Source organism: Podarcis vaucheri (assembly GCF_965113315.1).
Source record: "Podarcis vaucheri genome assembly, chromosome: 8".
Lineage (NCBI taxonomy): Eukaryota > Metazoa > Chordata > Lepidosauria > Squamata > Lacertidae > Podarcis > Podarcis vaucheri.
Window position 1 is genome coordinate 38,358,905 of NC_138766.1, and position 14,432 is coordinate 38,373,336.

The window sequence follows — 14,432 nt, forward strand, 5'->3', positions numbered from 1 at the left end:
TTGAATTGGTCTGCTGGTTGTCCATTCATGTTTTCCATTGCCCAAATTGTAAGAGTTTAGTGCTTTTTATTTTCCACAAGCACCAGGTGTCCACTTAGACAATGCTAGAGAGATTAAGATTCAAATATGTTATGAGTTGTAAATTCCTTTCAGCTTTGTGTGTGTCACCTGTTTTTCCTCATTTGTTGCAGTATTGTGTTTTGTTTTGTTTTTTTAAGGACTGTGGGGCTTTAAAGGGATAGTTGAAGCAAGCATTGGTTACCCTAGAACTGGAGTAAGATAATACCTAAAGTATTTTTTTAAAAAAAATAAGAAACAAAAATAATTTAGGCAGAAAATGTACTTGGATCTAATTTCCACAAGGGTTATATAAAGTATGGATAGTGAATTACAAAATAGCACAGGTGGTTTTGTAGAATGGAGGCATGTATGAATATTATTACTAATATTAATATCGATAATAATTCTAACTCAACCTTTAGCTCTTTACATATCTGAGTGGCATGCAGGGGTGTAAAATAAAACTAGCAGTGCCAAAACAGTACAATCAAACAAACATCCTATAAACAAAGGCAGCTAAAGCAGTAGAACATATGCAGTCTTTATAGAAGATGAATGGAGACCTTTTCTATCTGTGGGCCCACCCCTGCTATACAGTGGATACCTATATTTATGATTCACTGGAGAGAAAGGTTCGAGATTAGTTCGTTCTTAACTGCATTTCTTCTTTCAATTGCTGTTAACTATTAGGCTGCAATTTTATACTCACTTACTTGGGAGTAAGTCTCATAGATCTCAGTTGGGCTTGCGTTTTTATCAAGATGAACATATGTAATCCTGCTCCTGAACATCAAAAGATGGATATTAAGATCACAATCAAGATCAGAAGGTATTGGGCTTTTCGGATGCAGCGTTGTTTCTCATAATGAAGTCAAGTTTTTTAAAAATTAAATGATACCAATTCCTCTGATCAGTAAAAGTGGTCTAGATCAGTGAAAAGTGATTGATTAGTTTGGGGACTTGCTGAGTTATTCTCAGTATTAGAGCAGTACACGTAGTGGGTAGCATGGCGGGGCTCTGCACTCACCCAACCCCCAGTTTGTCATGTTGCTGATGCTTACCAAGAAGTACAAGGTCAGTGTGGTGCAAACGCACTGGCAGAGCCAATCAAGTGCTCTCGCCTTTGCACTGTGCTGACCTCACTGTCTACTTCCTGGTAAGCAGCAGCAATGCAAGCAACCGTAGGCATTCTGTTGCTGCTATAGAGTTTGCATAGGTTGTTTGTGTATCTCCTCTCTCATTCTATAATGACTTGGGTAAACTAACTGGACTCATTTTGCTCTCTCTGGTTTCTTAAAGATGAGTATCAGGTGAGGGCTATAATGCTGTTGAATATTGAGTGGTCCAACATGTTATATATGGATGCTGTTGTGTAGGGAAGTTTTTGATGTTTTATTGTGCTTTTAATATTCTGTTGGGAGCCACCCAGGGTGGCTGGGGAAACTTAGCCAGATGGATAGTGTATAAATAATAAAGTATTGTTATTATTAAATGCAAGGGGCTGAGCAAAATAACCTTTATGTCCTTCCCTTCTATTAAAAATAAAATTTGAATGTCCAAACATTAATTTCTTAATCATAGTTCTAAGACTGACTATTTGTTTCCACATTTGCATTGGGGAGGGGAAAGGAGAGACAAACACATTTAAAATACACCCTCCTTTTTTGTCCAGTTGTATTCCAAATATTTTGCTTAAAGTTATCGAAAATGATAGCTTCTGTTTACATTTAGATTAGATGGCATTTAGATTAAAAAAATAAATAAATTAGAAGCATGTCTTCAGCAAAGTGGAACAAACTAGAGTCTTTTAAATGTATACTTGGAGAAATACATTGTCAGGAAACAAACAAACACAACCAGAATTGAAAGGCAACTAGGGCAATCTGATATCTTTACAATATTTTGCTTATGTTTTTTATATTTTAAAATCCAAGATTCATGTAAGTATTAACCAGGTTTTCTGGATGCATTAAAGCCCTTCATTTTTAATATCATGCTGCCAATAAAAGCCATCTGTATTAGTTTCCCATTTTCTGAGATAACACAGCAAAATATAAAATCTTGCAGGCAGCATCACCAATCAAAACAGAGCCAGAGGTCTAGCAATAAAATGTAATAATAACCAAAAGCCATGTAATACAAAGCAGAAATGCTTGTTCAACAGCTAGGAAATCTTCTGAGGTTCTTTGTGGCATTACACTTAAGTAGGTCAGACTTTCTTTTCATTCACTTTTACTGAGCAGTAAAATGAGCCTAGGCCCAACTTGTTTGACTTAACTAGGCTTCCATCAGTGTGTCACTCTAAAAGTCATCAGAGCCCACTTTGGCTTTTCATTTATTTAATATTTATTTATTTAAGAAATTTACATCCCACCCTTTGTCAAAAGCCAACAGGGCGATTTACAACGTAGTGACATAATAAGCAACCTAGTGTATAACATGATATCCACAAAATGCAAAATGTTAGAAGTTGTTGTTGTGAATTGTGTGTGTGTGTGCATGTGTAATACACAGTAAAAGATAATGGCACATTATATGTTCTACATTATAAGCAGCAGTGTCAAATTATTCACAGCGCCAACCAAGCAATAAACACCACAACCCTGCGAAACACAGTGTCTAACAACATGTTATTATTTATATGCATTTACTGTGTTGGTAGCCCCCTCCTTTTTTGTGTGCAAGCTGTTTTTAAAAATGCGAACATAGTAAAAAAATGCAGCCAAATATGCTGCAAAACCATGTGCAATATCAATTTAAGCAGGAAGCTGGGGTGGTGTGATATTGATTAAATATCATGTGCAACAGGAACCCCAGTCACAATTCAGGCATCCCATTTAGCCAGGTGACCTATATGAACCACCGTCCTGCAAGACCGTAACCACCACCTTAGCTGATTGTATGTTTCAAGCTTACCCTTGCTGACAGGTAACTATGTTCACATGGTAAGGAAGCTTGAACCACAACTGCTGGTTTAAGTTAGCTAATAGTTACAATTATCCTGTGATGAGCAAGGTTGCCGTAAATCTTCCCTAAATGCTTAGTGCAGCATTTAGTAATTTTCAGGTTGCACCAGATTGTGGCTTACCACAAACACACATAAAAAGTGCTAAGGGATACAGTAGGTATGTTTGTGGAATCTCTCAAAGTGTTGCTCCTAAACTTTTCTATGGCTCCAGCATGTCTGCAACATCTCATAAAGTATTGTGCACTAGCATTGCAATGGAACAATGGTTGGCATACCTTGTCCTACAGATGTAGCTTGATGAGTTATTCTTCTGTCGAGTTTATCAGCCCATGGCTGAAAACTATGGCCTGAAAAGCCACCTCGATTGGACTGCCACCATCCCTCTTGTATCATCTGGGCTATGATACCGCCCTTGAATCCCTGAGGCAAAGGCTTTGGGGCATTTCACATAGTGACTTGCTATCTTGATCACATGTAATCTGTGGCTGAGAGGCATCCCTTATCAGAATAGGCTTTGTTTATGTTCTCAGGACGTTGACTGCATGAAACATATCTTACTGCATTGTGGGCAGTACGAGCAAGCAAGGGACCAACTGATCAAACCCCTACTGGCAAATCTGCCAGGAAAACCTGAAGCTTCTCATATTAAACATCTTTTGGATGATATTACACTGGCCATGGCAAAGTTTCTTTCAGAAGTCAAAAGAAACAAAGATAATCAAGCTCGAGAAAAAACAAAATGACCGCCTCGGTTCCTCTCTCTTTTGTGGTTGGCTGTCTTAACTGTATTTTGTTCTGAAATTGTTCTATGGGTCTTTGGACCACAATAAATATTTATATATTGTTCCTCTGTCTGGGCATAATGAGTAGCATTGGGTTTCCCCGCTGAGTAAGTTTGCCCATTGGCATAAATGACCTGAAAGTCATAGGACTGACATTATGGAAATAGTGTCCGAATACAGAAATCAGCCTTAGTAGGTAAGTTGGGGTGTGGGGATGTATCCTACTAAATGTATCCTACTAAAAGTGGCTGGGAAAATTCCACACCCACTCCAGAATTGTATCCCTCACAAGGCAGATTTTCTTAGCCTCATATAGTTAAACCCTGGTTCCTAAAATAATCTAAACTTCCACATGCTTCAAGCCAGTACATTTCCCCCTGTGCCGTTTCATTATCAACTCTTTTCTGCTCGTAGGTCTCTTGATTGGTCAATAAAGAGAACTCTGAGTAATACTACCAGGGGCACACTTAAAATAGTTCATTAAAAATTATTCTCTGCAGCACCTCCAGCAACTGCTTGACATCAAGGATGAGTTGTGGGAGTTAGGGAAAAATGGGGGGCTTTGGCTTGGGAAGTATCAAGGCATTTCTCATATAAGATCTTTCCGGAATAAATTGCCTCAGTAAAAGCTGATAATTTACCATATTAAAAAATGTGGCATTCTTTTCAGCTGCTGGTTTCCTCCAAACGTCTAGAGCAGGGTTAGCCAACATGGTGCCCTATAACATTTTGAACTACAACTCCCATCGTTCCTGGCTGTTGGCCATGCTGATGGGAGTTATAGTCCACAACATCTGTAGGGCACCATGTTATTCCAGATATTGACATTAAAATCATAAATCAAGAGCCAATTCAGAATGTGGAAATAGTGTGGAAAAGACTACTTGGAACAGCTGGATTCCTGAGGCCTAGTTTACACAAACAGGCAAATGAGATGGTGGAGTTGTGAGGAGTTGTGATTGTATCCGATTAGACTCTCTCATATGGGGACAGGGAAACTCATTGAAAGTAAAAAACTAGCACAAAAGTGGGGCGTATGCTGGTTAGTTGTATGCTAGTCTATTTTTATTATTTTTTTACTGGCAGAGTTTTCTTAAATTAGGGAGCATGCAAGAAGTACACACACATCCAGGCCAATAGTTTGAAGCTGTAGAGTTGTTTTGGAAATTAATAAGAAAAGCATACAGTACTAGGCAGAAATTAGTGAGTTTTTAAAGTCTGTATTTCTGCGATGTGCATGGAAGGCTATGATTCTGTGCACAGTTAAAGCTGCTTAAATTGCAGTGGAATCATATGGCTCTAAGGCTGCTAAGTGTGTACAGGATTTCAGCCATTCTTGGCTGTCACTCTAATGGCAGGTGATTTCCCAACCCTGTAAAGCACCAAAGTCTAGAGGAAGCCTTTATTACTGAAACTAATGACTCCTAGTGGAAAGGGTCAGTCTCCTCTACTGTATTGCAGTTGACCGGGAGTGTTAGTTATTTACTTCTGTTGATTATTCAGCTTTTTAAAGCAAACTAACTGCACCATAGTAGGAAAGACTTAGAATTCTTCAAAACATTTAACTGCGACAGATGTGCTTTAAAAATAACACAGATGTGCAGTGTCAAATTTCACAATCCCTGGCAGCTCTTTTGATTCCAAGTGTCGATTTAACTAGCGGTGTTGGGCATGTGCTTTCAGGAAGTCTTAACTTCTTGTAAAACAGGAAAAAACACTTTAAATACAAAGGACCTTGTCCCATTGAGAATTTGAAAAGAAAATGATCTTTACCGAGTGAGTATTCAACCCTGCTAGACAGCAAATCCATGGGTTATTTTTAAGCTAATTACTCAGAATTAAACAAAGGCTTAAGGCTCTTTGCCTGAACTGCAGTTGAGGCCAAATTAAATCGAAGTTGAGACACTGATTTTTTTTTTTAACCCACACTCAGCCTAAAACAGATCACATTTGGCAGGGTTGGAACACTGCCTGTGGTACCAAAGTTATACTAAGCAACAGTGATGTGTTTGACTTTCCAAAACACTTGCTTTTAGAGTTGATGCAGAGAGCAGATGCAGATACAGAAAAGACCACTTACGATCTGATTCTTGCAATCTCAGTAGTTCTAAGCACTTGGAATATATGTGGAACATGAATATTACCAGCCATAGGGCCAGACCCATCCATGAGGCAAGGTGAGGCGACTAACCTCCTCAGGCAGCAGGAGCCACAGGGTCAGCAGATCTGGCCTTCAAGGAATGTATTGCCCACTACTAGATATGGAGCAGCAGAACAGAAGTAATGATGATGATGATGATGATGATGATAATAATAATAATTAATAATTTTTATTTGTATCCCACCCTCCCCGGCCGAGGCCAGGCTCAAAGTGGCTAACATCATAAAAACAACACAATATACATAAAAACAGACATCAATTAATTAAAATACATTCTAAAAATAAAATTCAGACAAGTTAAAATCTGCGCAGGTGGCAATTATCAGGTTGGAATTGAGAGTGGTTAATACTTGCCAGGACCAACTGTTTCCACTGATCATACAAGGACCTGTGAGCTGGTTGGGGGCATCCTTCGGGCTTGTTTTATACAAAGGAAAGTAAGTACAACCTTAGGACTGGCTCATGTGTTTTGGGTTGTTTTTCTCTCTGAGTGAACTGTCCTCTCTGGTCGGTATTTCCTAAATGGTATTTAGGAAAATACCATTTGAACCAGGAATACTTTGGTACACTTAGCAAGAATGTCCACAATTGCAGCATTGCCCAGACACATCACCATGGTTGCAGAAATCACTGGCAAAGTATATGTATCATTTGCCCACACAGTATGTTCCCTGTGTTATCTGATGCAGGTGTGTATCTGAGAAAAATCACCCTGAGGAAAAATGAGCCCACAGGACTCTGTGAACTGCTCTTTGGTCTTCAATTTTAGCTTGCAGCGATTTTCAAATTGTTTTTCATTTCTGGCCATCGTCTTAGATCCTTCTTCATGTACCCCTTCCATGGGAGATTCAGAGGCTGGCAACACAAGAATGTGAAAGAGCCTTTTCAGTGAATGTGTTCCCCACTTCAGTTTGTGGAATACTCTCCCCAGGAAAACCCATCTGGCACCATCATTATAAATATTTAGGTCCCAGGCCAACACTTTTTTGTTTATTCAGGCCTTCAGTAGCTAAGCCTCTTCTTTGGTGCTCATCTTTTAGTGGGGTGGGGAAGGACTTAGCATTTTGATTGTGTAATGGGATGACCATTTTAGGAATTGCATATTGCTTTAAAGTGTCTGGTTTTCACTTGATTTTATCAGTTTGCATTTTATCGAAATAAGTCACTTAGAGGCTTCTCTATAAAGTGACTAACAGATGTATTAGTAGTAAGAATAGTAGTGATGATATGATGATGATGATGATGATGATAGCTTCACTGTGGGCTTGTGTCAGTGGGGTATTTGTACTTTTGCAATAAGCAGTGCACACAGAAATCTACTACTTGTATGTTTCCCAGTTCCTTTCAGTGGTGGTTCCTTGAGCTGAAAGCAACAGGTTGGAAAGTCTTGTGGAGGGCGGGAGCTCACTGCGTGCATGAGAATCACCCACCAGTGGGGCTGCAGTGGCATGCTGTGAATTTGTCCAACCCAAAGAAGCTTTTCCCCATTCTCTGATATTTATCTAGAAAACCTGCATCTTGCATGTGTTTTTCTTCATAGTAATTCTGTTTTTATGTGTGCCTTCCAGGTAAAAAGCCGTACCTCTGCAGTTTTTCTGAAGAAGCACCTCTGGCAACCCTACAGTTCAACCATGGGAGAAACATTACAAGAGAAAACAACGCCGGTGAATCTAAAACAGAGCTGTCTTTGGTGGCATCTATACCAGAAAACAAGACCAGAGAACCCTTTCCAAAATATGTGGATTGCAAAATTTCCCCGGATTTAAAGAAATCGGCATTTCAGCAAAGCCACAATTTCCCTTGCTCCAGTAGGACTGTTGACTTTGCTTCTAGACTCTGTCCAACGTATTCTGATGTGAGACTAGATTTGCAAACCCCGCTGGGCAAGGGCTCTAAGGAGAATCCTCCTGATATGTGTGAAGACTCTCTGTTAATTGACAGTGCAGATTTCCCAGAGAAGATTCCATTAGATCTAAGTGAGAAGTCAAGCAGGGCTGATTCATGCAATACGAGTTTTACCTCAACCTTACAGGCTGCTTTGATTGTCCACCCGTGCCCTTACTGCAGTCATAAGACCTATTACCCAGAAGTCCTGTGGATGCACAAAAGAATTTGTCACAAGGTCAGCTGTAACTCTGTGGCTCCCCCTTGGGTTCTTCAAAATGGATTCAAGAGTATAAAACACAACGCCGTTTTCATGGCACGAAGTGGCCGCACCGGACCCCCTCCTGCTCTTGGTGGTAAAGAATGCCAGCCTTTGCCTGTCAGCAGATTCACACGCCTTCAGGTGCCAAGTGGGTTGCCGGGATCTAAAAATAATTCTTCCGGTTCTGCTATGACTGCTAAGCCTGGGACTATGCAGAAGGATGCGCCACTGCCCACTGGTAGCTATGGTCCACGGTCATCAGGCACTGATGGGTACAGGCAGCCCAAACTGAACCACACCCACGAGCAAAACAGCACAGTATCCCAACAGCCCCAAGTGAAAGCAAAATATGAAGCAAACTCCAAGTTGCTGCAGGCAGGGAGCTTTGGCGTAAGTTTGGCGCCTTCCCCGGTCATTGTCTCTAAACCCAACTCACAACTCTCCGAGAAGTATACCGTTCCCCAGGTCAGTGCTGGGTTTGTCCCTTTAAGCAAGCATTGCGCTTCAGAACCAGGGAAGGCCAAATTTTACTCTCCGCCTCAGTACCTCCCCCCGTGTAAGGCTGAGCCATACCTTGTGCAAGAAGACCCACCTGTGCCTCAGCAAGAGCCGAACACCAAGAAAGAGAACGAGGGGAGGGCCCTGGTCAATTGTACAGCAGGGTCCAGAGCAAGTCCTCTGATGCTGCCCCAGCCAAACACAGCAGGGCCTCTCCCAGCTGTACATTCCACCAAACAGGAGCCACCGTCGGAAGGACACGAGAAGTGCTTGGACATTTTGAACATCTTTAAGACCTCCATTCCCAAGGATCTCGCCACTCTCTACCAAACATGGGGTGCCAATAGCCCTGTAGTGGACCATGCTGGTAAGAGTTCTAATAACTGCTTTTCCATGGTATTTTGTTCAGTTAACGACTATCGCTGACATTTTGGATTTGTGAAAACGGTGTGTATTAACCACCATGTTTAAACAGATTACCTCCCCTGTTTTAACTATCCCAACCTTACTCCAGTTAGTTCCCTGGGAGTAAGTCCTGTTGAATTCTATTGGTGCAAATTCCATGGCATTTTTGTTTTGTGTGCAATAAACATACCTTTTAGAGAATGTGGTGCTTGGAGAATTTGGAAATTGGGGCTCGGAAGAGACCCTCAATGGTATAGCCAGCCATGCTATCATTCACTGCCCTTTGCACCAGAATCCTGGGGTGGATCTACACTCATGTTTTTAATGTTAGGAAAAAGTTAAGGAAGGGTTGTGGTAACACAGAGGGACAAATGATGCGTTGCTTTTAACATTCTTGTTGTTAAAATGCGACACCAGAGAGTGCTGCAGAGCAATTAGCAGTGTTTTGACAAAAATAAACCAGCAACAAGGTAAGAAAGAGGATTTAAATTACAAGTATGCTCTGTGACCTTTGAGAACAATATATCTTACAGTTCAAATAACGTTAAACAGGTCAGTGTAGATCCAGCCCTGGATGCTTTTCAGCAGCCTTTGAACGTGAGCCAAGTTCAGCTCCTGGCCCTAGTGATGAGGGGGTGTTGGGGGGGTGGGAGCCCCTTGTCAGCACTGTGCCAATGCTCCCCTTTCTCTGGTGCTGATCCTGGTGAAACTTCCATCTACACACATGTTTCTCAGCAGAAGGTAGATATACAAATGTTCTTAGTCTTCAGTGCAAAGAACTAAGATTTTTTATATTTCTTTTCTTTGTGGAAGAGTCTTTGAGGGAACAGGCTTTATTGAATGCACTGGTAAGGCTGTGCATTGCCATTCAGGGTTTGATTTAAAAATGGGGGAGGCAGAGTAAGGGAAAGTCATAGGGAGCACAGTTGGTGCTTAAGGTATGTGTGTGTGTGGGGGGGGTGTCAGTAGGGCAAGAATGCAGATTTACCAGCAGAGTTTGTGTCTTATTTGTTTGTTTGTTCATCAGTATGGCGGTTCACAACATAAAAACAGGAAGTAAAAATAGAAAATTTGTCTCACGTCCTTGTACTTCCAAAATCTATCACTGATCACTACTAGCAACCGTGTGCCATTATTGGTGCTTTATTTTGAATATATTGCATGCCTCCAAATCTTTCCACTGTGTGAAAACACCAAAGAGAAATCAATGGTGGTTTACCTTTGGCAGCATCCTCCATCATTGGGACAGCCATACATTATACACTTAAAAAGTGGTGTGGCAAAGGAAGCCCTGGAGCAGAGGCAGAGGTACATTTGCTCGGTTAGGAAGCTAAGGGTCTGAGCTAGGCTTGTTGAGGTGCTGTCCCTCGTGATAATACTAAGCATACCTTTTGAAGCTTAACTGACACATTTTATTTATTTGTTTTATTTAAAATATTTAAAATATATTTTATCCTGCCCATTTTATTTGGAATGTCAGAGTTGTGTACAATGAGTTATTTCATAACATAAAGACAATAATAAAACAACAGATGCAGGTGGTCATGCATGAGAGAAGAGAGTAAATGGGTGAGGGAATAGCAGGTACCTCATCTTCAAGGATTTGACTTTCCTATGGGATTCTGTGTGTATAAACTGATGCGGAAATCTGCTTCCTTTTGTTCATTGCCCTTGTGTAAACATCCATTGAGAAATCCTAAGGCTTTTCATTGCTAATTCTCTTAGCAAGCTAAATATAGCTGTTATTCCTTACTGGCTAAATAAGAAAGTTTTAACTAACTGTTAGTTAGATAAATCTAAAAGATGTCCTTAGAAAAGTTCCTTCTGTTCGCTCTCTCTCTCTCTCTCTCTCTCACACACACACACACACACACACACACACACACACATCTCAACACCCCTCATTTATACCTGTCTATTGAGTAGAAAGGGACGCGGGTGGCGCTGTGGGTAAAACCTCAGTGCCTAGGACTTGCCGATTGCATGGTCGGCGGTTCAAATCCCCGCAACAGGGTGAGCTCCCGCCTTTTGGTCCCAGCTCCTGCCCACCTAGCAGTTTGAAAGCACCCCTAAGTGCAAGTAGATAAATAGGTACCGCTTTATAGCGGGAAGGTAAACGGCGTTTCCGTGTGCTGCGCTGGTGCAGGCTCGCCAGAGCAGCTTTGTCACGCTGGTCATGTGACCTGGAAGTGTCTCCGGACAGCGCTGGCCCCCGGCCTCTTAAGTGAGATGAGCGCACAGCCCTAGAGTCGGACACGACTGGCCCGTATGGGCAGGGGTACCTTTACCTTTATTGAGTAGAAAGGCTTTTAGAAGTGTATTCCAAAAAATGGAGACCAAAGAGGTGAAAGAATGACCTTGGGCAGTTGTGGATACAAATATAGTCCTAAGTAAGGCACGAGCTTTTACTTTTTGACAGTTGTGAAAGAATGCAATAATACAGCAGAGTCATTAGCAATTGTTTGGAAAGGGCTGGAGAGCAGTATGTGGTGGGTACTATAAGGAATTATGGCTAAAACACACAGCTTGTTTTTTTGCTTTTTAAATAAAACTTATTTAAGGATGGGCCACTCATAATTCTGGAACCACTGCTACACAGTTTCCCCCATGTTGCAAAATAACACCAGAATCTTTAGGCATGGGGATCAGCCTACATTTTGACTTTCCTCCATGGCAACATTGCCCCATTTCTGAAATGGTCAGTTACAGCATGGGGAAGAGGTACAGTTTCGGTTCTGCTCATGTGACTCCTGGCTGCTGATTATACTGCCATATTGTAGCTACTCCCACCCCACCCCATGTAATGTTTCCCAAATTCTACCCCCACCAGTTCCATATTCTAGCTTCCCACAAGTAGAAAAGGCCATGCAGGCTCCAACCACACATGACTACCAGATGGTTGATGATGATGTCATTAAACCTGCTGGTGCAGCCATGCTCCTTTAATTTCCTGGAGTTGGGATATGTGTGCCATGTTGAGCTGTTAATCACAGGCTCCAGCCTTGGCCATTAGACTGGCCATTCTGCCTACTGCTGGCACTTCACATGCTCCCCTAATCTAGATTGAAAATACTAGATACTCCTGGCCTATCATAAAAAAATAAATTCTTAACAAGAAAGGAAAGTGGGAAAAAGTCTGTGGGCAGGAAAGATTTTAGGTAGCCTTTTAACACGTTTCAGAACACCAGTATTGACATTCAGTTTGTGAGAAAATGTAAAAATTGTTAAAACGAATTAGGAGGGCTGCTTTACCTTTACCTTGCTTTTAAAAGTAGGGTGGAATTGCAAAATGTTTATTTATTAGGATATTTCCTACAGCACAGTTGGCACTCTATTGCTAGACTTTCATGCATACTCATTGGGCATTGCATTCCCCATTCACACACATTTTTGTCAACAACAACAACAACAACAACAACAAATCCTAGGAATTCAAATGGTTGCTTTTGTGTTTTAGTTTACCTTTCATTCTCTTTTCTGATCTCTGTATTGAAGCAAGTGCTGGTGCTGATATTTAGACACACTAAATTTGTTTGGACAAGAGTAGTTTCATTCAGGTTTCAATCAGAAGAATAGTTGAGTGATTATAGTTCTACCCAACCCACAGATTATAATTAGTAGAAATTTGGAATTATTTTAGCATGTGTTTGCCAGCGTGGGTCACAATATTACATTGTAAGCAAAGAATGCTTTTTTGTAGTTCACATACAACCTCTCTCTCTCTCTCTCTCTCTCTCTCTCTCTCTGTATTTCTCTCTCACATGCAGGAGCATTATTCATCTTCTAATTTTGAATATTCGGTTTATTTCTCTTTTGCAGTAGAGCTTTATTGGCCCCAGTAGATCATTCCCTTATGAATGCTTTAGTATGCAGTGGAATTGGGGCAGGTTTGGAGCTTTGGCTTTTACATTTTAAATTGGCCTTCTATTCTCAGGAGAGAAGTGCACAGTTTTGTTTCCTTCTAGTAACACAGTGATTTCCCAATCCCGCAGAGAAATAGTTACAAGTACTGCCAGAATATCAGTGCAAGCTATTAGCATTTGTATTATGTCAGGCATTCAGCAGTTTGATGCTTGCTTAATAATTTCTAAAAACTAGAACAACAAAAACCAGGGGCCTCAAATCTGTGGAGGTTATTTTTCTATTTTACTGTTAGTGTTATTTACTGCTATCATAGTATTAAATGTGACACTGGCAGCATGGTAATTTCCCCATGTGGTTTCACAGAAATTCCTACGTATGATGAGAAATTGAAATTTATGTAAATAAAAGTGACTAATATTTATATACATATATACACTCCTAATATTATATAATTTATCTTGAGAGATAATTCCACAAAGGTGTCATTGTGATCTGCATCAACCCTTGTGCATAAAAACCTTGAGAATGTTTTTTCTCATCAACGGTTGACAAAACACACTCTCAAGGTATATAACCAGATTTTTGCAAAGGGATTGTTAACATTAGTTATAAATTAATAGTGTTTCTCCTCTGTGTGATTTAAGACCAGTTGATTGGCTGCTTTCTGCCCTCCAGCACTGCTTTGTGGTGAGATAATAGTATATATTTATGTAGCACATTGTGTATGTATTTATTTGTTAACTGCTTTTTCTGTACAGCCCAGTAGCTAAAGCTCCTTTGGCAACTCACAAAATGGAGGTCAACAACCATAATATAATAATAAGACATAAAGTGAAATCTAAAATGGATTTTAAAAGCCACAGATAAAACAACAGTGAAGAGTAGCAGTGTAAGAATATTATAAGCGTCAACATATTTTTCAAATTAAAGGACAAAAAAGTCTAGCAGAATGAAAGAAGTCTTCATCTGGCGCCAAAAAGACCAACATTTGGGGGCCACATGAGCATATCTGAGATAGGCGTTCTACAATCCGTGAGACATCACTAAAAAGCAGTTGCCTATTTCCCCTGCATTTGGTGGGAGCACCCAGAGAAGGGCCTCAGAAGGTAGCCTTTGAGTCTGGCTAGGTGGTTCAAAATACCTCATATACACTATTTATACACCTCATACACACATTTATGAGATCCCCATGGAGCAGTGGTTTCTAAACTTTCTTTGGTGAGCCGTTTATATAACAGTTTGTCCATCATGAAACTCATGTTTTACAGTGACTGCAGCACCTCAGAATGCACCCTGCTTTTAATCCATGCAGAACAGATAGTTTAGGGGGTGTCGGACAGGCTGCACGACACATGCACACACAGCTCTGTCAACTCACTGCACACAAAGCATCTGCTGCCCGAGGCGGCTATCACACTCTACCTCATGGTAGAGCCAGCCTTGCTTCCCCTTGGTGAAGCAGATGTCTGGAGTTCAAAGCACAACTTGTCCCCACTTGACTCCTGGATTGCAATACAGGTCCTCAGAACTCACTGGGTAACCCCTATT

General features: G+C 40.8%; 1 protein-coding gene across 3 annotated transcripts in view; it reads left to right on the top strand.

The window, feature by feature from the left end:
• Window positions 1-14,432, top strand: part of ZNF516 (zinc finger protein 516) — a 111,046-nt gene that overhangs the window by 79,876 nt on the left and 16,738 nt on the right. For all 3 annotated transcript variants that reach the window (XM_082234941.1, XM_082234940.1, XM_082234942.1), the window contains exon 3: window positions 7,540-8,982. In XM_082234941.1, the coding sequence (XP_082091067.1) occupies window positions 7,540-8,982 (1,443 nt within the window). The remainder of the gene's footprint in view (window positions 1-7,539; window positions 8,983-14,432) is intronic.